This window comes from Lepidochelys olivacea (genome assembly GCF_965140295.1).
Source record: "Lepidochelys olivacea isolate rLepOli2 genome assembly, chromosome: 23".
In the NCBI taxonomy this organism is placed as follows: domain Eukaryota; kingdom Metazoa; phylum Chordata; order Testudines; family Cheloniidae; genus Lepidochelys; species Lepidochelys olivacea.
The window spans coordinates 14,023,560-14,047,010 of NC_140433.1; the positions used below are offsets into that span (position 1 = coordinate 14,023,560).

General features: G+C 64.6%; 2 protein-coding genes across 4 annotated transcripts; one reads left to right on the plus strand and one right to left on the minus strand.

Moving 5' to 3' along the window:
• Positions 1 to 1,489: 1,489 nt before the first annotated feature.
• Positions 1,490 to 9,065, minus strand: ZWINT (ZW10 interacting kinetochore protein). The gene is made up of 10 exons (XM_084612194.1): positions 8,935 to 9,065; positions 4,433 to 4,532; positions 4,070 to 4,190; positions 3,772 to 3,938; positions 3,511 to 3,567; positions 3,185 to 3,336; positions 2,885 to 3,077; positions 2,213 to 2,337; positions 1,977 to 2,136; positions 1,490 to 1,754 (listed from the first exon to the last, which is right to left on the minus strand). The coding sequence occupies exons 1-10, from the start codon at positions 8,958 to 8,960 to the stop codon at positions 1,692 to 1,694; spliced, it is 1,164 nt and encodes a 387-aa protein (XP_084468320.1). The 5' UTR covers positions 8,961 to 9,065; the 3' UTR covers positions 1,490 to 1,691.
• Positions 9,066 to 9,733: 668 nt separating this feature from the next.
• WDR13 (WD repeat domain 13) lies at positions 9,734 to 23,437 on the plus strand. 3 transcript variants are annotated; one of them, XM_084612477.1, is made up of 10 exons: positions 9,734 to 9,826; positions 14,474 to 14,551; positions 15,600 to 15,840; positions 16,264 to 16,373; positions 16,994 to 17,124; positions 18,669 to 18,976; positions 20,454 to 20,634; positions 20,717 to 20,858; positions 21,297 to 21,415; positions 21,807 to 23,437. In XM_084612477.1, the coding sequence occupies exons 1-10, from the start codon at positions 9,747 to 9,749 to the stop codon at positions 21,989 to 21,991; spliced, it is 1,575 nt and encodes a 524-aa protein (XP_084468603.1). In that variant the 5' UTR covers positions 9,734 to 9,746; the 3' UTR covers positions 21,992 to 23,437. The 3 variants fall into 3 exon arrangements, with proteins under 3 accessions (XP_084468603.1, XP_084468602.1, XP_084468604.1); XM_084612476.1 differs by lacking the exon at positions 9,734 to 9,826 and adding an exon at positions 13,539 to 13,641; XM_084612478.1 differs by lacking the exon at positions 9,734 to 9,826 and adding an exon at positions 13,727 to 13,801.
• Positions 23,438 to 23,451: the final 14 nt, after the last annotated feature.

Below are 23,451 nucleotides of genomic sequence, written 5' to 3' on the forward strand. Positions count from 1 at the left end.
AAAGCGTCCCTGAAGCGGAAGCAAAGGCGAGTCCGGGCCCTCCCAGGCGTGGATGCACTCAACTCACCAGCCGCAGCGGCCAGGAGTAGATGGGCCCCGCAGGCAAACTGCATTATCTCCCCCCACCCCGTCCCAATGTGGGCTCCGTGCCGGCACGGTCCCGGCTGGGCTGCAGCAGGGCACGTGGGGGGCAGCGTATCCATCCTAGGCCTCCAACCATCTAAACCCCACAACCCCAGCACTGCTGATGCTCTCGCGTTACAGCAACACTAGGAAAGCGTCAGCAAAGGGTTTATTGGTGTCTGTAGGGAGAGGGCTCAAGAGGCGCCGAGATGCAGCCACCTCTGGGGCGGGAAAGCTGGGGAACGGCCACACATAACACCACAAGGAGGGCTCACCTGGGCCAGATACCCCACCTCCCATCCCGCAGCCCCCAGCTAGCCCAGCCCTGGGTCCCGCCCCAGCTCTGCCGGTGCCCCTCACTCCCACCCTGCAGCCCCCCCCTTCTCAGATTCCTTCAAAAGCAGGTAGATAGGGACAGACTTACCATTCGTAAATTGCAGGCCGCTGCTGGCAGCAACATCCCCCCCAACCTCTCCCCCCCCCCAACAGTCCTGGCAGCCGTGGGGGTCCCTGGCTTATTTAGGGGAGCAGAGAACAGAGCCAGAGCCAGAGCCCTTGAAATATTCATCGATGCAACAGAAAAACCCAGGGGGAAGCTGGGAGAAGACAGGGGGGAGTGGGGTGGGCTTCACTTGGGGTGAGTCCAGCAGCACTAGTAGGGTCCATCGGGGCTGGTCAATTTCAGCTCTAGGGCACCAGTTCACAGAGACCCCCCCAAGTCTCCACCCCCACCCTGCCCAACCCCACATAGCCCCCCCTTGCCCCTGCAGCTAATCCTCCACCCCCTGCAGCTCCACCCCCCAATATCCCCATCCAGCCCCCTATCTCTCCACCACTGCCCCCAACCTAACCCCCCCCCCACACACACACACACACTCCTCATCCCCACCCCCCAGCCCCATCTCCAATCAACCTGCCCCACTCCTCTAGTTCCCTCTGCCCCCCACACCCCCAGACCCCACACCCCTTGGGGTTCTCAGCCAGGAGGGGGGTGATCCCAGCTTGGGGGGGGGCAGGTCTGGGCTCCTCCCAGCCGAGAAGGGGCAGGGGAGCTCTCACACACACCCCACCCCACCCCACCACCCCCTTAGCAAGTAAAACTGAACAGGACAAGAGCCCCACCTTGTGGCCAGATGGGGAACTACATATGGGCAGGCTGCCCAGGCAGCAAAGAGGGTGGGGATTGGGGCCCAGGGCCTTTCCCCTCTAGGGGGTGCCAGCCCCGATCCGGATGGGAGGCACAGGGGCTGTAGGGTGGGGGGAAGGGTCAGTATCCGTCTCCCACGGGTGGGTGCCACAAGCAGCCCACGATCCATCTGGTGCCTGTGATCTAGGGCTCCCCCCCAATGTGGGGTGATCACAACACTTTACGAATGTGTGTTTATTACAAGGCTGCTTAACCTCCCCCTCCCATCACAGGCAGGGGATGCCCCACACAAGACGGAAAAGTGGGCACATGCTGGTCAGGCACAGGGAGCAGTTCCAGGCTGAGGATCTCTCTGCTGCGGTGGGGGGAGGGGATTGTCCCAGCCTCCCCCCATAAGGGGCTCTGGGGCCCAGTGGGGTGCTCAGATGTCCAGAGTGCTCAAGTATTCCAGCCAGTCACGCAGGGATGGGGTTTCCTGTGGGGGCTGAGAGGGGAGAGAGAGAGGCAGGTTAGAGGACTTGAGCGGGGGAGGCTGGGTCAACAGATGGGGAAACTGAGGCACAGAAAGAGGGCGGGGCAGCGAGCAAAGGCTAGAATCCAGGATTCCTGGCCATAGGGCCCTGGGCTCCCCCCAGCCCTGCCGGTGCCCCTCACTCCCGACCCGCAGCCTCTGGCGCTCTCTTAGATCTCTCCCCCATCCACTCACCTTCCAGGCCCCGGGGTCCCCAGGACCACGCTGCCCTTGTACTGCCAGCAGTCGGACGCCCCCCCACACCGGGTATCCCGGCTCCACCGCCAGTGTCCAGATGGCTGAGGGCTGTAGGAAGCGGAGCTGGTGCTCCTGGGGCTGCCAGTCGATGGAGAACCTGCAGGGAGGGAGGGGGGAAATCAGTGCTGCCACCTACAAGGTGGGGGGCTGGTGGGGTGGGCTGCGGGACAGACCTGGTCTGGAGGGCCTGAATCTCAGCCAGGAGTGGGGCCAGCTGGCCGTAGCTCTGCTGCAGCTCCAGGACAGTGCCCCGGACATCAGCGCAGGGCCTGGGGGGTGGGAAGAGGGGACTGTGGCTCTGTGGGGCGCAGAGAGAGAGAGAGAGAGAGACACACACAAACACACACACACCAACCTCCTGGTCAGACCCAGCCAGCCTGGCCCCCTGAATTTCCCCCACCCGGGTCCCACTCAGCCAGCCTAGCCCCCCGAATTTCCCCCCCTGGGTCCCACCCAGCCAGCCTAGCAGCCCCAATCCCCTCCGGGTCCCACCCAGCCAGCCTGGCCCCTCAACCCTCCCTGGGTCAGACCCAGTCAGCCTGGCCCCCTGAATTCCCCCCCTCCGGCTCCCACCCAGCCAGCCTGGCCCCCCAAATCCCCTCTGCGTCCCACCCAGCCAGCCTGCCCCCACAACCCTCCCTGCATCAGACCTAGCCAGCCTAGCGCCCCCAATCCCCTCTGCGTCCCACCCAGCCAGCCTGCCCCCACAATCCTCCCTGGGTCAGACCAAGCCAGCCTAGCGCCCCCAAACCCCTCCGGGTCCCAGCCAGCCAGCCTGGCCCCCTCAACCCTTCCTGGGTCAGACCCAGCCAGCCTCTTCCCTCCATCCCCAGGCCATTACTCACCTGCACCCTGATGCTCCCATCCTCCGCCCAGCACAAGGTGAACCTCAGCAGCTGGGGGTCGAGGGTCGCTGGCTGGGGATCGGGAGTCGTCTGCTGGGGGCCGGGGGTCAGTTCCACGTCGATTTCATCAGCAGAGGCTGAGACCACCCGGACCCCTTGGAGGGTCTCCAAGAGCTGGCAGAGGGCAGAGCTCCTGGGGGGAGAGAGCAGGATACCTGGGTTCCATCCCCGACTCCGTGCAGGGGGAGGTCTAGTGATTAGAGCAGAGGGGGCTGGGAGCCAGGACTCCTGGGTTCTCACCTCTCCACCTTCTCCCTCCAGCCACTGGCGACACACTCCTGGCTCTGGAGCTCCCCCTGCAGCCGGTGCAGTTCCTGGCGCTGAGCCTGCACCCGGCTCCGCAGCAAAGCCGCCTGCTCCTCCAGCTGCTGCTTCCGCTCCTCCAGCTGCTCCTGGATTTGGGGGTGGGGGGAGAACAGTGAAATGGGGCAGCTGCTGCCCTCACCAGTCCCGCTGCTCCTCCCACAATCAACCCACCAGCTCTTCCTAGAATAGTCCCAACCACCCCTGCTTCTCCTCTCTCCCCACTGATTGGCTCTGCCCCCCACAGACCCCTGGGTCAGTACCTGCTCCTTCTGCCGTCTCTCCCGGGCGCCCCTTGCCTTCTTCTCAGCCTCGTGTCTCTGTGGGGAGAGGGAGCTGGTGGCAAGGGGGGGTCCCTGCGACCGCCTAGGCAGCTAGTAGCAGCAGTGAGATGGCAACCGCAGGGCCCCTCCCCGCAGGACCAAGGGGAACTGGTGGCAGAAGTGGAATCCCTGGAGCCCCCTGGACAGCTGGTGGCAACAGTGGGATCCTCACATTCACACACGCCCAGGACAGGACCTTACCTGGGCCTCGTATCGCGCCAGAGCCTCCTTCAGCCGCTGCGCCAGGTGCTGGCCCTTCTCCAGCTGAGCCAGCACACGGGGCACTGCCCCCTCCATGGCTACCACCTGCTGCTGGTAGCCAGCCTTCAGCTCCTTCCACTGCTGCTTGGCTTGCATCATCTCGTTCCCTGGGCCGGGAGGGAGGAGAGGCAGTGCATCAAACTGAGGAGTCCTGGCTCTGAGCCACCACCGTTCTAACCCACTAGCCTCCACTCCCCTCCAGAGCCGGGGTGAAAACCCAGGAGTCCGGGCTACTCACGGACAGCTGCCTCTGTGGTCTTCTGGTCAAAGGGGGCTGAGTCCCTCTGGTCCAAGAATTCCAGCAGGAATTTGACCACATGGAGCTGGCTGCACATCCACTTCTGCTTCTTCCGTGTATCCTAGGGAGCCGTGGTAGGGGGAAATTACAGCCGGCACCCCCTGGAGGGGAAAGGCCGCATGCCCCATGCCCCACCCTGAGTCAGCCAGTCCCACGCCCTGGACAGGATGGGAGCCAGCACCTCCTAGGGGGGACAGGCCCCGTATTCCATTCCCCACTTGTCTGGGCCAGCCAGTCCCCACCCTGGGGCAGGATCAGAGCTGGTGCCCCCCAAAGGCAGAGGCCGGCTGCCCCATCACTCACCACAGCATGCTCCACCAGGACTTTGGCTGGCAGCTCCGCCTCCAGCTCCTCTCGGGTCAGCCCCTCGAAAGCCAGCGCCTCATCCAGCTGGGCCAGGAGCCTGCAAGGAGGGGCAGGGAGAGGGTCACGGCCAGGGAGCGATAGGCCCAGCCTGCGAGGAGCCCCAGCCCCTAATTCGCTCGTCCGATGGCAGAAGCCCGCCCCCCTAATATCCCCAGCCATCGTGCTCCTTTTCAAGCCACCACGGATGGAAGGATTCCTATGGCAGCCGATTCTGGGATGGGGACAACGCCCCAGATGCTTCAACGCCTACAGCACCAACAACCTCATCTCCTTGCTTGGACTCCCCCAGTCCATGATCTCTGTCCTAGATGTCAACCTCTAGAGGCAACACTCTGGCTAAATCTCCCCCAACAGAGCCCCAGTCCCACAGCTGAACCCTTTCCACCCATGGGATGAAGAACCAGGGGATTCATCTTTGCTCTAAGCCAGCTTCCACCATGGAGACGCTGGCCCCCTCTCTCTTCTCCCCCGGCGCCCAGCCCAGATCTCCTGGGTTCTCCCCCCATCCCTGGAGGGCGACTCATGTGCCCGCAGCAAGAAAACCTCCAATGAAGCGGCCAACTCTGGCCCCAATAAGCTATCTGGGGCAGTAAACCACTCCGGCAATCCCACGTATCCACACCCTACATTGTACCCCAGCTCCGAGAGAATCATGGGCATCAAGGAAGCCCTGGACCTGCCCTGTCTATATCCACCAGCCAACAGTCACCCAGCAGCTTCTCCTTAAGAAGTTAGGACGACCACAAAGGAGTCCGGAACCAAGACACGGCAATCAGAACTGGCCCTGCTTCCCATTGAAATCCAGGGATGGGAGCATGGCCCTTGGATGGATTTAGAGGGTACAAGGGACTAGCCCTGCTGTCTTAACCGTGCGTGGCTGGCGAAGGAATCCAGGATAAGATTGGGGAGCCAGACATCAAGATATGAGAACTTTATTGAGGATTTAAATACTGACTGGGAGAAATGCAGTTATCAAAAAAAGATATGGACAAGCCAACCCCCACATCATGCATACTTCAGACGGAAACCTTCTGATGAAGAGACGAGAAGAGTTTAGTGGAGGACATTTAAGCGGGTATCTGCCACCCCAACGTGCCCACTAGACATCAGACATTCATCTTACTTTAATAGCCTTTCTCCCATCCATCCATCCGTGGTTGGCAGCCATGTTTAATTTGCTCGCTGGCCCCAGTCCACATGGGGTGTTCCAGATAACTGTAATTTGGGGACCCCAATTGCTACCATAAGCTATTCGAGGCTGGACATTACCCCAGTGTTTCCAACAGGTTAACATGGTGAACCTCAAGGTTACGTGCACCAAAATCTGGAGGGGGATTTTGTTATTTTGTGGTGTCCTTGTTTCTCCCCCCCGTACACAGAACTAAGTCTTATAGCACTAGGTCACATACTTAAACAGAGAGAAGATGGGTGAGGAAATCTCTGTTATTGGACCAACTTCTGTTGGTGGGAAAGAGACAATGGAGCCTGAAGAAGAACTTGAAAGCTTAAATCCTATTTCATTATTTATACGTTTACTCCTCAATAGTTGCATAACAGCACCTTTAGCACAGGTCTGTCGTCACCCTTCGTGACTGAAGAGGACACCAACATCTCTCAGGTGCGACTGTGGCTAAAAATGGACATTGCCACTCTGTGACACCAGATTTACCGCTGACGGGCGATTTGCAGCGATCGGAGTGGGGTACACGCTCACCTGGTGAGGTTGCCCAGCCTCAGCACCAAGACAAGTGGGTGTTGGCTTTGAAATTGGCAACTGCATTGTTCCCAAGCTTGAAAATCTACCTAAAGGTAGAAGTGACCAGCTTATGGTTGCCTTGGAAATGTAAGTACATTATCATTAGCAGTGTGTACATCCCTACCAGAGAAATGCAGATGATGTGAAAGAAAATTATAGTGACTTTGATAAACTCATCATGTCAATGTTGGATAAGCTAATCATCATGGACCTTTAATGCAAAGGTTGGAAGTAATGGGGTAATCTGGCTGAATGCCATCGGACACGATGGGACTCGGAAAGAGAATAGCAACGGCCACACTCACTAAGGAGCAGGGTTCAAGGGGGAATTAGCAATTGCAAATGGGTTTTTCTGCCTGACAAAACAAAAGTGTCACAAGCAAGCCCAAGATCCAAACAACAGCATCTTATTGACTAGATTGTTGATTGGCAGCGAGTTCGACAAGTCACTGTAGCCATGCATGAGGCAGACCACTCCAAACTGTTGTTAGTAATTTAAGTGGCACGGCGCAAGTCGTCCTCTAGTCTAAACCAATCGGACGACTCAACATAAAGCAATTTAAGCACTGATTAGTTTCAACATCAGGACAAGTTTTCCCAAGATCTGGTCAAGGGTGTAAGGTCAACAGAAGTGTCTCTATCTCCTTCAGGCCTGCAATGGGATCCAGTGGGTCTAGCCAACAACCGGCCAATATTAGTCCCCCAGAAAGTGCAACTCCAAACTCATCTAGATCCATCATCATCTGGATTCAAATGTGGAACCAGAACCACTACAGCAGTGCCAATGGATGATCTATCAATGGATGGAGGAGAGATCTCCATTCTCTCAGCCGTGTTCCTGTCAACTGTGATCTCGCTGTCTGGCCAGGAAAAGTGGCAGGGTCCAGGAGAACGTCCTAAAAAGGTTGGAGTCCTTTTTAGAGTGACATTAGGATGAACAACTTCACTTCCACCACCAGATCCCTCATGAATTGAGTCCCATTAAAGGATCAAACAACTATCGGACTACACAGACTCAAGCCCCAATAACATGCACCTAACTAGGCTTGGCCAAATTCATTCTTTTATAGACAGTAATGTTTATTTTAAAGCTTTTTTCCCCCAATTTTTATTTCTGTATGGTTTCACAGTCACACAAAATTTGGGAAGGCTGAAACATTTTATTGGTATTTTCACCGATTTAAATTTTTGCACCCAAGCAGCTTGATGAGCGTCTCACCTAAGAACAATTTAACGATGGTCTCTAACAAATTCTCAATTGGCATTTTTCTTATTTTTTACCTCTCCATAAATTTCAACACTCATTGGTGGAAATATTTAGTGCCAGTTTGGGTGCATGCGGGCAAAACCAATGTTTACCACCATTTACAGAGAAATATCTAATTTTTCATGGCTAGAGAGGGCACCCAGCTCTACTTATCCTCCGCCACATAGGACCAAATCTCCACCGCCTAGATGGACAAATATTTGGGCAAGATCAGCCCATGAACGTAGAACAGCTGGACCCAAGCAGATGAGATGCTGAAGGACCGAGGGGAGGAGTGCGAGGAGTTCCCAGACACCGTGCCGTCTCCTCCCGTGGTAGGTTCACGCCCACAGTTGCTCAAATCGGAGGCTCGTGGCAAAGCAACGCTTCCGACGTTGACATCGCTGCTCAACTGGGAGACTCCAGCCCATGCCGGCAGATGACAACCCAGCCTCGGCTACACGATCGGCTCTCGGGTGAAGCACGACAACGCTGTCAACCTGAAGCCACCAGCGCAGAACGCGGCAGGGCAGCCAACCCGGCCGCGGCTCCACGTAGCGTCGCGGTCAAGGACTCGAGGGTGGTCTTCGAGGCGCTCCAGGGTCAAGGACGGTCGAAATTGCCAGGGTGGGGCCAGGGTTGATGCGATCGGGACAAGACGGGCCCAGCGGGCGTCTAGGTCCCACTCCAAGTGCCCTGCATAGATCCCCAAGCCCCTGCAGGACACGCCATCGCCCCCGCTATAGAGAGGAGACCCCAACCCCCCCCCGGGGACACACCATCGCCCCCACCATAGAGGGGGGACCCCAACCCCCCCCCGGGGACACACCATCGCCCCCACCATAGAGGGGGGACCCCCGGGGACACACCATCGCCCCCACCATAGAGGGGGGACCCCCGGGGACACACCATCGCCCCCACCATAGAGGGGGGACCCCAACCCCCCCCCGGGGACACACCATCGCCCCCACCATAGAGGGGGGACCCCAACCCCCCCCCGGGGACACACCATCGCCCCCACCATAGAGGGGGGACCCCAACCCCCCCCCCGGGGACACACCATCGCCCCCACCATAGAGGGGGGACCCCAACCCCCCCCCGGGGACACACCATCGCCCCCACCATAGAGGGGGGACCCCAACCCCCCCCCGGGGACACACCATCGCCCCCACCATAGAGGGGGGACCCCAACCCCCCCCCGGGGACACACCATCGCCCCCACCATAGAGGGGGGACCCCAACCCCCCCCCGGGGACACACCATCGCCCCCACCATAGAGGGGGGACCCCAACCCCCCCCCGGGGACACACCATCGCCCCCACCATAGAGGGGGGACCCCAACCCCCCCCCGGGGACACACCATCGCCCCCACCATAGAGGGGGGACCCCCGGGGACACCATCGCCTAGCCCCCTCCCCGTGACCCCCAACTACTCACCCCCGGGCCCGCCCAGCCGCTGCCATCACGCGAACGATTTGTTGTTCCACCCACCAGCCCCGCTCGCGCCTTTTCTTTCAACGCTGTTGGCCCCGCCCCGGCCGCCGAAAGGACCAATCAGCAGGCGAGTTCCCTGACGTGAGTCCCCGCCCAGACCTCTGGAGGAGCCAATCAGCAGGCGAGTTCTCTCAGGTGAGACCCGCCCCGGCGTCCCAAGGCGCCGGCGGCCAAGCGACCTCCGCACCCCCCGCCCCAATTGGACAGCAAGGCGCCGGGGAGCGGCCCCGAGACCCCAAACCCTCGCGAGAGCAACGGCCAGGCGGCCATGATGGGAGAGAGACTAGAGGCCGCCATATTGGAGCCGGGAGACATGGGGCCGCCATCTTGGACGGGGGTAACATGGGGGCCGCCATCTTGAAAGAGAGGTAACAGAGGGCAGCCATCTAGGACCAATGAGAAAGGGGGTGTTCACGTGGGGGCGGCCATCTTGGAACCATGGGGGCCGCCATGTTGGCTTAGGGCAGGCTCCTGTGGCCGCCATTTTAGGAGAGGCAGGAGCGGGAGGGGAAGCAACTGGCCAGGTTGGGAGGCTGCAAATTTCTCTGGGCGCAGGGGGAGGGGAGGGAGTCAGGACGCCTGGGTTCTAACCCCAGACCCGCCTCCCGCCCGGAGAGAACCCAGGAGTCCGGGCTCCCAGCCCCACCCTCCGGCCCACGGGGAGGGGGCGGGGCGGGATCCAGGTGAGCCGCAGGTGTTGGCCCCGCCCCCTCCTATAAAGCCCCAGCCCCCAGGTGGGGGGGGGAGGAGCCACCATGGCCTGGACGCCCGAGAGCCGCAAGGGCCGATCCCTGAGCACCAGCAGCCGGGACCCCCCCGCCTGGAGGAGATTCCAGTAAGAGGGGGACAGGCAGCCCCGCCCCCGCCCCCCCCCGCGAGGAGAACCCAGGAGTCCTGGCTCCCAACTCCCCCCCCCCCCCCCGCGAGGAGAACCCAGGAGTCCTGGCTCCCAACCTCACCCCCCCCCCCCGCGAGGAGAACCCAGGAGTCCTGGCTCCCAACCCCCCCTCCGAGAACCCAGGAGTCCTGGCTCCCAGCCCCCCCTGCTCTAACCACCAGGCCCCACTCCCCTCCCAGAGCCGCAGAGAGAACCCAGGAGTCCTGGCTCCTAGCCCCCACTGCTCTAACCACTAGACCCCACTCCCCTCCCAGAGCCGCGGAGAGAACCCAGGAGTCCTGGCTCCCAGCCTCCCCTGCTCTAACCCACCAGGCCCCACTCCCCTCCCAGAGCTGTGGAGAGAACCCAGGAGTCCTGGCTCCCAGCCCCCCTGCTCTAACCACCAGACCTGACTCCCCTCCCAGAGCCACAGAGAGAACCCAGGAGTCCTGGCTCCCAGCCTCCCCCTCTCCCCGAGAACCCAGGAGTCCTGGCTCCCAGCCCCCCCCCCGCCCCCGCTCTAGCCACCAGACCCTACTCCCCTCCCAGAGCTGGGAGGAGACCCCACCCCAGGGTAAGAGCCCTACCACTGCTGCAGTGCGAGTGGATCCCCTGGAATTGTGCAGGGGATTTTTCATGCAGAACCCAAAAGCTAACGACGTGCACTGGGGCTGTGGGGGGGACACGGTATTTGGGGCTGTGCACTGGGATGGGGGGGTGGCGATGAGTGTGGAGGCTGGCATTTGGGGTGCAGTGGGAGCTGTGCATGAGGTGGGGGATCATAGACTCCTTGACCCGTAGGGTTAGAGGGGACCGCGAGGGGCACCTAGTCTGACCCCTGACCACACTGCAGGATTTAAACCATCCAAGACAGATGGCTCCGGCCTCCGCTCGAAACCCTCCTTGAAGGAGCTTCCACAACCTCCCGAGGCCTCGGTTCCGTCGTCCTGCTGCTCTTCCCGGCCGGAAGTTTTCCCTGAGATTTAATCTCAATCTGCTGTGCTGTAGTTTGAACCCACGGCCTCTCGTCCTGCCCTCTGGGGCAAGAAAGAACGACCTGCCTCCATCTTTTCTATGGCAGCCTTTCGAGTATTCGAAGAGCGCTGTCAATCTCTTTTCCAAACTGAGCGTACCCAGTTCCTTGGCTCACGTGGCTGGCGTCCCGCCCCTTTGATCGTCTTTGGCGCTCGCCTCTGGATCCTACCCAGTGTCTCCACGTCCTTTCTGGGCGTTGGTGACCGAAACCGGACACCGTCCTCCAGCTGAGGCCTAGCCGTGGCCCAGCCGAGCGGTCCTGTCCCGTCTGCGACTTGCAGCTACGCCTCTGTTAATGCAACCTAAAATTGCACGTGTTTTTTGCAACAGCATCACGTGGCTGGGGTTGTGATCCACCGCCACTCCCAGCAGTGCTGCTGCCCAGCCAGTTCTGGCCCGTTCGGTACTGGTGCATTTGGTTTTTCTTGCCCCTTACAGTGGTCTTTGTTGAATTTCATTTTCTTGGCTACAGCCGAGTTCTCCAGTTTATCAAGATCCCTCTGAATTTTAGCTCTGTCCTCTAAAGTGTTGGCAACCCCCCCTCGCTTTGTGACATCTCTACACTAGATCAGTCTCTCCCTACATCCTGGTAGTTAATAAAGATGTAAAACACCACCAGATCCAGACCAGATCCCTGGGGATCCTCGCTTGAGACCTCCTTCCAAGCCGACATCAGTCCATGAACAATTACTCTTTGTGGTTATTTAACCAATTCTGTGTCCGCTTAATGGTAATTCTGCCAAGCCCGCATTTCTCCAGCTTACTTATCAGACTGTCATGTGGGACCGTGGCAAGAGCGGGGCTGTCAATTAATTGCAGTTAACGCAAGCGATTAACGCAAAACAAATTGACTAGATTAAAAAAATTGCGATTAATCCCAGTTTTAATCGCACTGTTATACAATACCACAACACCAATTCCCCTTGACTATAAATGTGTTGATGTTTTTCCATATTTTCAAATATACTGATTTCAATTACAACGCCGAGTACCAAGTGTACCGTGCTCACTTTGCAGCAGTAGTTTTGATTACACATAGCTGCACTGTGAAAAAGATAAACGAGAGAAATAATATTTTTCAGTTTGCCCTGCAGCCCTGGGATGAGGTGATCTCTTTATCCTGTAGGTGCAATTTACAAGTGTAACACAAATTTTTTTGTGACATAACCGCACTCAAAACCGAAGCAATCTAACACTTTAGCGCCTGCAAGTCCACTCAGTCCTTCTTCTCGTTCAGCCGATCGCTAAGACGAACAAGTGTGTTTACACTTCTGGGTGATAATGCTGCCCGCTTCTTATTTACACTGGCACCTGAAAGTGAGAACAGGCGTTCGCCTGGCGCGGTTGTAGCTGGCCTTGCAAGGTATTTCTGGGCCAGATACACAAATCATGTGTGTGCCTCTTCGTACTTCAATCTGAAGTGAAATTGGGATTTGATTCTTGTTTAACAGTGCAAATAAACCCACGATTGAGCGACACTGTTTTTTGTTTTTAAATCTCGCGATTCATTGCCATTTTTTTTCATTGTTTGACAGCCCTGGTCCAAAGCCTGGCTGAAGTCCAGGTATAAAAATGTTCTTCGAGCTAATGTTTAAAACGATCTACTTCTCAGGTTACGGAAAGCGTTTCTGTACAGCTGGGTATAATGCTTCAGTGATCCCGAAGTACAAAGCTGAGTTTGCAAGTCACAAAATACCCCTAGTCCATAATCTGCAGTATCCCAACGGATGGTTAATCAATTGAACGAGCCAGAGAAAATATTAGCATCCAACTCTTGGGGTGCATCTTTCATGGTCCCTCAGTAACCGAGACTTTAGGAGGGGCGGCCCCTGGGGAATCTCCTCCAGCAGAGCAGGATTTCAGTTGCTTTCCTGACTTCGCCTCTCTGGGTCTCCCCTGGTCTCCCCGATGGGGGGTGATCTGTCCCCCCGTCCCCGCTCTCCACCAACCAGTTACCCCCACCCGCCCAAGAAGGAAATCAAGCTGGTGGGTCAGGCTTTGTTCCCCGGCTGCTGGCCATCAGCCCTGGCTCTTCCAGGGTGGGGCAGCTTGGCTAGGGTGGAGATGGCTCTGGCAGCCCAGGGCCTGGTCTGCAGCTTCCCAGGGGCTGGGAGATTTCTTCAGAGCCCTGGTGGGCTGGTGCGGGCTGGGGGGGGGGGTTGCATGGGGTGCAGAGGGGGGCGGGGGCGGGGTGGGAGCTAGTTGCATGGGGTGCAGAGGGGGGCGGGTGCGCGGGAGGGGGCTGGTTGCATGGGGTGCAGAGGGGGGCGGGGGCGGGGTAGGAGCTAGTTGCATGGGGTGCAGAGGGGGGCGGGTGCGCGGGAGGGGGGCTGGTTGCATGGGGTGGAGAGGGGGGCGGGTGCGCGGGAGGGGGCTGGTTGCATGGGGTGCAGAGGGGGGCGGGTGCGCGGGAGGGGGCTGGTTGCATGGGGTGCAGAGGGGGGCGGGGGCGGGGTGGGAGCTAGTTGCATGGGGTGCAGAGGGGGGCGGGGGCGGGGTGGGGGCTGGTTGCATGGGGTGCAGAGGGGGGCGGGTGCGCGGGAGGGGGCTGGTTGCATGGGGGGCGGGGGGGCTGGTTGCATGGGGGGAGGGACCGGTGCACTATTGGTTGATAATCCCCCCCCGGGCCCCGCACACACACCCAGGCGCATGCGGCTGCGGTCCGGGGCGGGCGCCGTGGCCGCATCCGCCCCCAGCCGCTGCCGCCGGCCTGGGACTGAGGCCGGGACCCGCCCCAGGTACCGACCCCCCCCCCCGCCCCCGCGTCCCCGCTCGGGTTTGCATCGCAGCGCCGCGCCCCCCCCCGATCCGCTCTTGAGGCGATGCAATGGGACCTCCCCAGGTCCCCCCCCCCGGATTGCAATGGGGGGGCTGACAGCAGGACCCCCCCGCCCTGGGGTGCGATGCGATGCGATCCGTGCTGGGGGGGGTTGCAGGACCGCTAGCCCCCCCCGCCGGATTGCAGTGGGGGGGCTGGCAGCAGGACCCCCCCTGCCCTGGGGTGCGATGCGATCCGTGCTGGGGGGTTGCAATGGGGGGGGGGCTGCACCTCAGTCTGCCATTAGGAGCCCCATCCCTGCGGTCTGTGCTCCCCCCCGGCCCCTTTCCTCTATAGGACCCCCCCCGGATGTGCCTCTTTCTCCCCCCCCCGTATCCATCCTCACAGCATCGCCCCCCCTCTCACCTCCATCCCCCCCTCACTAGCAACAACCTCAGCTAACCCATAATACTCCTGCCCCCCAGTCACCCCTGCCAGTCCCAGCATAGCCCACCGCACCCCCCCCCCGCAACCCTCCAATCTCCATCCCATAATACCCTCTCACGGGTCTCCTTGGGGTGGGGGGGTCCCTCCTGGCCCCTGCATCCAGCCTCTTGGGGCCACCCCCTGCCCGCCTGCTGCAGGCGAAGGGGGTTCAGAGATGTTGGGGGGCTGGAGCTGGGACCCCGAGGGAAGCACCCCCTGCCCCTGATGTGTCAGGGGTGGGTGACCCCCCCCCCAGGGCTGGCTCTGTGCCCCCCCGCCCGCCCAGTGGATCCCCGGCTGACTCTGTGTCCTCCTTGCCCCCCCAGGCTGGCCAGCTCCCCCAAGGCGCCAGCAGGGAGTGGCATGGCCGCAGTGTGGCAACAAGTGCTGGCTGTCGACGCGAGGTGAGTTGGGGGGCTGGGGGCTCGGCGGGGGCGCTCGCCCCTGGCAGTCAGGGGCAGGTGCTGGGGGGTGCCGTGCTAGGGGTCACAGGGGGGCTCTCCCCTGGGGGAGCACCTTGCTGGGGGTCACAGGGGGCTGGGCAGGGGTCTCTCCCCTGGGGGTCACCGTGCTGTGGGTCACGGGGGGCTGGGTGGGGGCTCTCCCCTGGGGAGCACTGTGCTGGGGGTCACGGGGGGCTGGGTAAGGGGCTCTCCCCTGGGGGGCGCCGTGCTGGGGGTCACGGGGGGCTGGGTAAGGGGCTCTCCCCTGGGGAGCGCTGTGCTGGGGGTCATGGGGGACTCTCCCCTGGGGGGCGCCATGCTGGGGGTCACGGGGGGCTGGGCAGGGGTCTCTCCCCTGGGGGGCGCCGTGCTGGGGGTCACGGGGGGCTGGGTGGGGGCTCTTCCCTGGGGGTCACCGTGCTGTGGGTCACGGGGGGCTGGGTGGGGGCTCTCCCCTGGGGAGCACTGTGCTGGGGGTCACGGGGGGCTGGGTAAGGGGCTCTCCCCTGGGGGGCGCCGTGCTGGGGGTCACGGGGGGCTGGGTAAGGGGCTCTCCCCTGGGGAGCGCTGTGCTGGGGGTCATGGGGGACTCTCCCCTGGGGGGCGCCATGCTGGGGGTCACGGGGGGCTGGGCAGGGGTCTCTCCCCTGGGGGCGCCGTGCTGGGGGTCACAGGGGGCTGGGTGGGGGCTCTCCCCTGGGGAGCACTGTACTGAGGGTCATGGGGGGCTCTCCCCTGGGGGGCGCCGTGCTGGGGGTCACGGGGGGCTGGGTAAGGGACTCTCCCCTGGGGGGCGCCGTGCTGGGGGTCACGGGGGGCTGGGTGGGGGCTCTCCCCTGGGGAGCACTGTGCTGAGGGTCATGGGGGGCTCTCCCCTGGGGGGCGCCGTGCTGGGGGTCACGGGGGGCTGGGTAAGGGACTCTCCCCTGGGGGGCGCCGTGCTGGGGGTCACGGGGGGCTCTCCCCTGGGGGGCGCCGTGCTGGGGGTCACAAGGGGGCTCTCACACAGGTACAACGCCTACCGCACGCCCGGCTTCCCGCAGTTCCGCACCCAGTACATCCGGCGGCGCAGCCAGCTGCTGCGGGAGAACGCCAAGGCCGGGCACGACCCCGGCGCCCGCAAGCTGTACCTGCGGCTGCGCGCCCAGCTCCTGGCGCAGCGCTACGGGCCCCTCTCCGAGCAGAGCAGCTTCCGGGCCTACAGCAACAGCATCGTCCGGAGCAGCCGCACCACGCTGGACCGCATGGAGGTACGGGAGAGGCCGCCCGTAACGTCACACGGGGGCGGCTCACCCAGTGCTGAGCTGCAGCCACCTCTGGGGCGGGGCAGCTGGGGAACAGCCACACATAACGCTGCATTGGGAGTGGCTCACCCAGTGCTGAGCTGCAGCCACCTCTGGGGCGGGGCAGCTGGGGAACAGCCGCACATAACGCTGCATGGGAGTGGCTCACCTGGTGCTGAGCTGCAGCCATCTCTAGGGCGGGGCAGCTGGGGAACAGCCGCACATAACACTGCATGGGAGTGGCTCACCCAGTGCTGAGCTGCAGCCACCTCTGGGGCGGGGCAGCTGGGGAACAGCCGCACATAACGCCACACAGGTAGGCTCACCTGGTGCTGAGATGCAGCCACCTCTGGGGCCCGTCATCCAGGTGACCTGTCCATTTTCCCCTAGGACTTTGAGGATGATGCCCGGGCATTGGGGGCCCGTGGTCATCGCCGCTCCGTCAGCCGTGGCTCCTACCAGCTGCAGGCGCAGATGAACCGCGTGGCGTATGACGAACGGTGAGCGTGGGGGCGCCGGGGGTGGGGGTGCTCTGGGGGTGGTGCCCACACCTGTACCCCCATGTCTCTCCGGGGCTTCTGCAAACCCGGGCAGCCCTGCCCAGCCAGGTGGCACCGCGGCCCTGGACCTGGGCTCTGCTCCCAGCCAGTGGTGGCTGCTGTCTGGGGCACCTGCCTTTGCCCCCCATCCAGAGCTGGGCTGGGGGCAGCCGGACTCCTGGGTTCTCTGCACCACCAAGCTCTCCTGGTGATAGCTATAGGGCTTATCCTGGTCTAGCCCCCACGCTCTAATCCCTATAGCCCACTCCCATTTCCAGAGCCAGGGAGAGAACCCAGGAGTCCTGGCTCCCAGCCCCTCTGCTCTAACCACTAGACCCCACTCCCCTCCCAGTGCCAGCGAGAGAACCCAGGAGTCCAGGTGTAAGCTCGGGGCATTGGCACAGCAATGTCACGGGGGAGGTGGAAGGGGGGATCCCTACTCCTGACCCACAGAGCTATGTCAGGACTCCTGGGTTCTCTCCCCAGCGCTGGGAAGGGAGTAGGGTGTAGCGATTAGAGCGGGGGGGCCGGGAGCCAGGACGCCTGGGTTCTGAGTGGCCAGTTTTGACCCCGCCCCCCAGGCCCCCCGGCAGCGTGGTACCCACGTCGGTGGCGGAGGCCAGCCGGGCCATGGCCGGTGACACAACGCTGAGCGAGAACTACGCCTTCGCCGGCATGTACCACGTCTTTGACCAGCACGTCGACGAGGCCGGTGAGGGGGGGCTGCTGGGATGGGGGGGGGTCGAACCCACCCGCTCCTTCAGGGCAGGGGTCCCCACTGGAGCAAGATGAGGGACCAGCCCATGGAGTGGGAGGGGACTGGAAGTGGGGGACACTGGGTCATACCATGTGGCCAGGGCAGGTGCCCGGGGGATGGGGGGGTGGTCAGTGGAGGCAGCGTGCGGCTGTGCTGTGGGGAGCGGGGCCCGGAGGACAGCTGTGTGGGGCAGAAGGGGGGGGCAGACACCGGAAGGGGGGGGCATGCTCCCTGCAGGGCTGGGTGGGGGGAGGGTTACATTCAAAGGGGGGCAGGGCCCCGTGGGAGGGGACCAGGAGGGGGCGGTGGCACGGGGTGGGCGGGGCCCCGTGGGAGGGGACCAGGAGGGGGCGGTGGCACGGGGTGGGCGGGGCCCCGTGGGAGGGGACCAGGAGGGGGCGGTGGCACGGGGTGGGCGGGGCCCCGTGGGAGGGGACCAGGAGGGGGCGGTGGCACGGGGGGGGCGGGGCCCCGAGGGAGGGGACCAGGAGGGGGCGGCGGCATGGGGGTGGGCGGGGCCCCGTGGGAGGGGACCAGGAGGGGACCAGGAGGGGGTGGTGGCACGGGGTGGGCGGGGCCCCGTGGGAGGGGACCAGGAGGCACGGGGTGGGCGGGGCCCCGTGGGAGGGGACCAGGAGGGGGGGTGGGCGGGGCCCCGTGGGAGGGGACCAGGAGGGGGCGGCGGCACGGGGGCGGCGGGGCCCCGAGGGAGGGGACCAGGAGGGGGCGGTGGCACGGGGTGGGCGGGGCCCCGTGGGAGGGGACCAGGAGGGGGCGGTGGCACGGGGGGGCGGGGCCCCGAGGGAGGGGACCAGGAGGGGGCGGCGGCATGGGGGTGGGCGGGGCCCCGTGGGAGGGGACCAGGAGGGGACCAGGAGGGGGTGGTGGCACGGGGTGGGCGGGGCCCCGTGGGAGGGGACCAGGAGGGGGTGGTGGCACGGGGTGGGCGGGGCCCCGAGGGAGGGGACCAGGAGGGGGCGGTGGCACGGGGTGGGCGGGGCCCCGTGGGAGGGGACCAGGAGGGGGCGGTGGCACGGGGGGGGCGGGGCCCCGAGGGAGGGGACCAGGAGGGGGCGGCGGCATGGGGGTGGGCGGGGCCCCGTGGGAGGGGACCAGGAGGGGACCAGGAGGGGGTGGTGGCACGGGGTGGGCGGGGCCCCGTGGGAGGGGACCAGGAGGCACGGGGTGGGCGGGGCCCCGTGGGAGGGGACCAGGAGGGGGGGTGGGCGGGGCCCCGTGGGAGGGGACCAGGAGGGGGCGGCGGCACGGGGGCGGCGGGGCCCCGAGGGAGGGGACCAGGAGGGGGCGGCGGGGCCCCGAGGGAGGGGACCGTGAGGGGACCAGGAGGGGGCGGCGGCACAGGGTGGGCGGGGCCCTGTGGGAGGGGACCAGGAGGGGGCGGTGGCACGGGGGGGGCAGGGCCCCGTGGGAGGGGACCAGGAGGGGGCGGTGGCACGGGGGGGGCGGTGCCCCCCACTCACCCCCCGCCACCCCCCCAGTGCCCAAGGTGCAGTTCGCCAACGACGACAAGCACCTGCTGGCCTGCTGCTCGCTGGACGGCACCATCTCGGTGTGCCAGCTGGCGCCCGCCCCGCCCGCCGTGCTGCGGGTGCTGCGGGGCCACAGCCGGGGCGTGTCCGACTTCGCCTGGTCCCTCTCCAACGACGTGCTGGTCTCCACCTCGCTGGACGGCACCATGCGCATCTGGGCCGCGGCCGAGGGCAAGTGCATCCGCCAGATCCCCGACCCCGACGGCGCCGAGCTGCTCTGCTGCGTCTTCCAGCCCATGAACAACAACCTCACCGTGGTGAGCCCCCCCGCCTGCCCCCCAACCCGGCCCCCCAACCCGCCCCCCGGCCCCGCTCCGTCCCCTCGACCCGACCCCGATGGCGCCGAGCTGCTCGGCTGCGTCTTCCAGCCCATGAACAACAACCTCACCGTGGTGAGCCCCCCCGCCTGCCCCCCAACCCGCCCCCCGGCCCCGCTCCGTCCCCTCGACCCGACTCCGACGGCGCCGAGCTGCTCTCCTGCGTCTTCCAGCCCATGAACAACAACCTCACCGTGGTGAGCCCCCCGCCTGCCCCCCAACCCGGCCCCCCAACCCGCCCCCCGGCCCCGCTCCGTCCCCTCGACCCGACCCCGACGGCACCGACCTGCTCTGCTGCGTCTTCCAGCCCATGAACAACAACCTCACCGTGGTGAGCCCCCCCGCCTGCCCCCCAACCCGCCCCCCAACCCGCCCCCCGGCCCCGCTCCGTCCCCTCGACCCGACTCCGACGGCGCCGAGCTGCTCTGCTGCGTCTTCCAGCCCATGAACAACCTCACCGTGGTGAGCCCCCCCGCCTGCTCCCAACCTGCCCCCCGCCCCCGCAACCCGCCCCCCCGGCCCCGCTCCGTCCCCCAACCCGCCCCCCGGCCCCACTCCGTCCCCTCGACCCGACCCCGACGGCACCGACCTGCTCGGCTGCATCTTCCAGCCCATGAACAACAACCTCACTGTGGTGAGCCCCCCAACCCGCCCCCCGGCCCCGCTCCGTCCCCTCGACCCGACCCCAATGGCGCCGAGCTGCTCGGCTGCGTCTTCCAGCCCATGAACAACAACCTCACCGTGGTGAGCCCCCCCGCCTGCCCCCCAACCCGCCCCCCGGCCCCCCAACCCGCCCCCCGGCCCCGCTCCGTCCCCTCGACCCGACCCCGACGGCGCCGAGCTGCTCGGCTGCGTCTTCCAGCCCATGAACAACAACCTCACCGTGGTGAGCCCCCCCGCCTGCCCCCCAACCCGCCCCCCGGCCCCGCTCCGTCCCCTCGACCCCGCTCCGTCCCCCAACCCGCCCCCCGGCCCCACTCCGTCCCCTCGACCCGACCCCGACGGCACCGACCTGCTCTGCTGCGTCTTCCAGCCCATGAACAACAACCTCACTGTGGTGAGCCCCCCCCGTCTGCCCCCCAACCCGCCCCCCGGCCCCCCAACCCGCCCCCCGGCCCCCCAACCCGCCCCCCGGCCCGACCCCGACGGCGCCGAGCTGCTCGGCTGCGTCTTCCAGCCCATGAACAACAACCTCACCGTGGTGAGCCCCCCCGCCTGCCCCCCAACCCGCCCCCCGGCCCCGCTCCGTCCCCTCGACCCGACCCCGACGGCGCCGAGCTGCTTGGCTGCGTCTTCCAGCCCCTCGCCGCGGTGCCGGCCGGCCCCGGGAGGGGAATGGGGCAGGGGGCCTGTCCCTGCTGGGGGCCGCCGGCTCGCTCCGGGGAGGGGGCTGACGGCTCCGCGGCTCCCCCCACAGGTGGGCAACGGGAGGCACAACCTGCACGTGGTGAACATCTCGACGGGGAAGAAGGTGAAGGGCGGGTCGAGCAAGCTGACGGGCCGGGTGTTGGCGCTCTCCTTCGACGCCCCCGGCCGCCTGCTCTGGGCCGGCGACGACCGCGGCAGCGTCTTCTCCTTCCTCTTCGACATGGCCACGGGTGAGCCGCCCCCTGGGCAGGCGGGGGGTGGGGATCCCCCTGCCCCCCAGCCCTAACCGCCCCCTCTCCCCCCGTCCCACAGGGAAGCTGACCAAGGCCAAGCGGCTGGTGGTGCAGGAGGGCAGCTCCATCACCAGCATCTCGGCCCGCTCCTGGGTCAGCCGGGAGGCCCGCGACCCCTCGCTGCTCATCAACGCCTGCCTCAACAAGCTGCTCCTCTACCGGTGAGGAGTTCTGGGGGGCGCTCTGCCCCGGCAGTCGGGGCTGGGTGCCGGGGGGTGCCGGGGGGCAGGGAGGGGTCGCTCTTCCCTGGCAGTCGGGGCTGGGCGCCGGGGGGTGCCGGGGGGCAGGGTGGGGTCGCTCTCCCCTGGCAGTCGGGGCTGGGCACCGGGGGGCAGGGTGGGGTCGCTCTTCCCTGGCAGTCAGGGCTGGGCGCCGGGGGGTGCCGGGGGGCAGGTGGGGGCGCTCTCCCCTGGCAGTCGGGGCTGGGCGCCGGGGGGCAGGTGGGGGCGCTCTCCCCTGGCAGTCGGGGCTGGGCGCCGGGGGGTGCCGGGGGGCAGGTGGGGGCGCTCTCCCCTGGCAGTCGGGGCTGGGCCCCAGTGGGTGGGGCAGGGGGGCTGTCGGGGGACCCTCCCCAGCGCTCACACCCGCTTTGCCCACAGGGTGGTGGACAACGAGGGGACCCTGCAGCTGAAGAGGAGCTTCCAGATCCAGCAGGGCTCCCACCCCGTCCGCAGCATCTTCTGCCCCCTCATGTCCTTCCGCCAGGGGGCCTGCGTGGGTAAGAGCCACCCCCTGGCGTGGGTCCATGGGGGAGCCCCCTCTGCTTGGTCCCCGTCCCCCACAATCCCCCGGGGCATGTGAGTCAGCCCATGGTTTCTCAAGCTTGCTGCTCAGCTCCCTCCCAGAATCCTCTGGGGTGGTGTGGGGGGAATCGGTCCCCTGGTTTCTGACCCCCAGAACTCCAGGCTCGGCCCCTCCATGGGGTTCCTGGGGCAGGCTCCACCCCCCAGGGGCTTTGTGCCCCTGGCTCCACCCCTCAGGGAGCTTGGTGGCACAGGCCCCACCCTTGCCTCCACCCCCAGAGGGGGTCTGCCTGCCAAGGCCCTGCCCCTCCCTGGGGTTCTCCGGGCTGGGGTCCAGGCCCCGCCCCTGACTCCACCCCCTTGCAGTGACGGGCAGCGAGGACATGTGCGTCTACTTCTTCGACGTGGAGCGCACCAGCCGGGCCATCGTGAACAAGCTGCAGGGGCACAGCGCTGCCGTGCTGGGCGTCAGCTTCAACTGCGACGAGAGCCTGCTGGCCTCCAGCGACGCCAAGGGCATGGTCATCGTCTGGCGCCGCGAGCAGAAATAGGGCCCCCCCCACCCCGCTCCCCCCTGAGCCCGGCTCCCTGGCCCTGGTGGCTGAGGGGCCTGGGTGCCCTCTGACCCCATGTAACCCTTTGTGGTTCTTGCCCCCAACGCCCCCGTCGTGTCTTCCCCCTTGGTGTGGGGGCCCCCCTGTGCTTAGCCCGCTTCCTCCCTCCTCCTGTGAGCCAGGACGCCTGGGTTCTCTTGCTGGCTCTGGCCGGGCAGTCTCAGGCTGCTGGTCGGACTGGGGCAGGTCCCAGAGCTGCTTGCCCCCCTGCTGGTAAGGGGTTACTTTATTTGCTGGGGGGGGGTGGGCTGCTACAGGGGCAGGTCGCCCTCAGTGGGCAGGTTGACCTACAGCCCTGCTTGAAACTGCCGGTTCTACCCAGATCCCAGGGTAGGGGGCTCAGCACGTGCCCCCCACCGCCCTGACGTAGCCACAGTACACGTAGGCTGAGGCAGCCTCTCAGAGTCGGTTCCCTGGGGCTGCCCTCGCTCCCCAGGGGCACGCTGCTGGCATGTCCCTTTGGGACCCGGCTGCCACAGAGCCTCCGGCCTAGACAGCAGGACACCTGGATTCCGTGGTTGGGCTGAAGTCCCTGTGCCTCAGTTTCCCCATCAGTAGAAGAGGGCGAACGATACTGACAGGACGTGAAAACTGCTGCTGGAAAGCGCTAGCAGAGGGCCAAGCATTGTTAGGGGCTCCCTCCCCTGCCTTGGTGACTGAGACCTGCTGTCCTTAGCCCCCCAACTCACTACCCCTGGGAGGCCTGGTTCTCACACAGGTGGATCCAGACAGGTGAGGTTTCTGCCCTGACCCGTGCCAGCGGTGCTGCCAGCATGGGAGGGAGGGCTGCAGCTGGGCATATGTGGGGAGGCCCTGCCCCCTATAGCTAAGGGCTGTGGAACTAGGGCCAAGGGGCCTATTTAACCTGCACCTTCCACAGAACTAACAGCTGGGGCCTGGACCAATCCCAAACCTGTGAGTGTAAAAGGACAGTTCGCCCAGTGCTGAGATGCAGCCACCCCTGGGGCAGGGCAGCTAAGGAACAGCTGCGTATAACACATCACAGGGTGGCTTGCCCAGCACTGAAATGCAGCAGACTCTGGGATGGGACCCCTGAGGAACAGCCACACAGCAAAACTCCCTGCCAGTTTAGGACAGGAAGTGAAGCAAACTCCTCCATCTAAGTTTGTGCAGAGAAGAGATCATTTGGATTTAACTGGGAGGTTGGAATTAAACAGACGGCACTCCCCAGTGCCTAGGGAGAGTGCCCCCACCCCATTCCCGAGTACCCCCTCGACCCTGTTCTCTAGCCATTATAACAACGGGGCGCTGTTACTGCAAGCCAAAAGAACCAGATACCACCACCGGGTCCAGAATCAAACCATCTAATTGCCTTGATCGCAGACATCAGCTCTCGCGGCCCAGCTGCTCCCCAACCCCAGCTGCCTCCCCTCCCC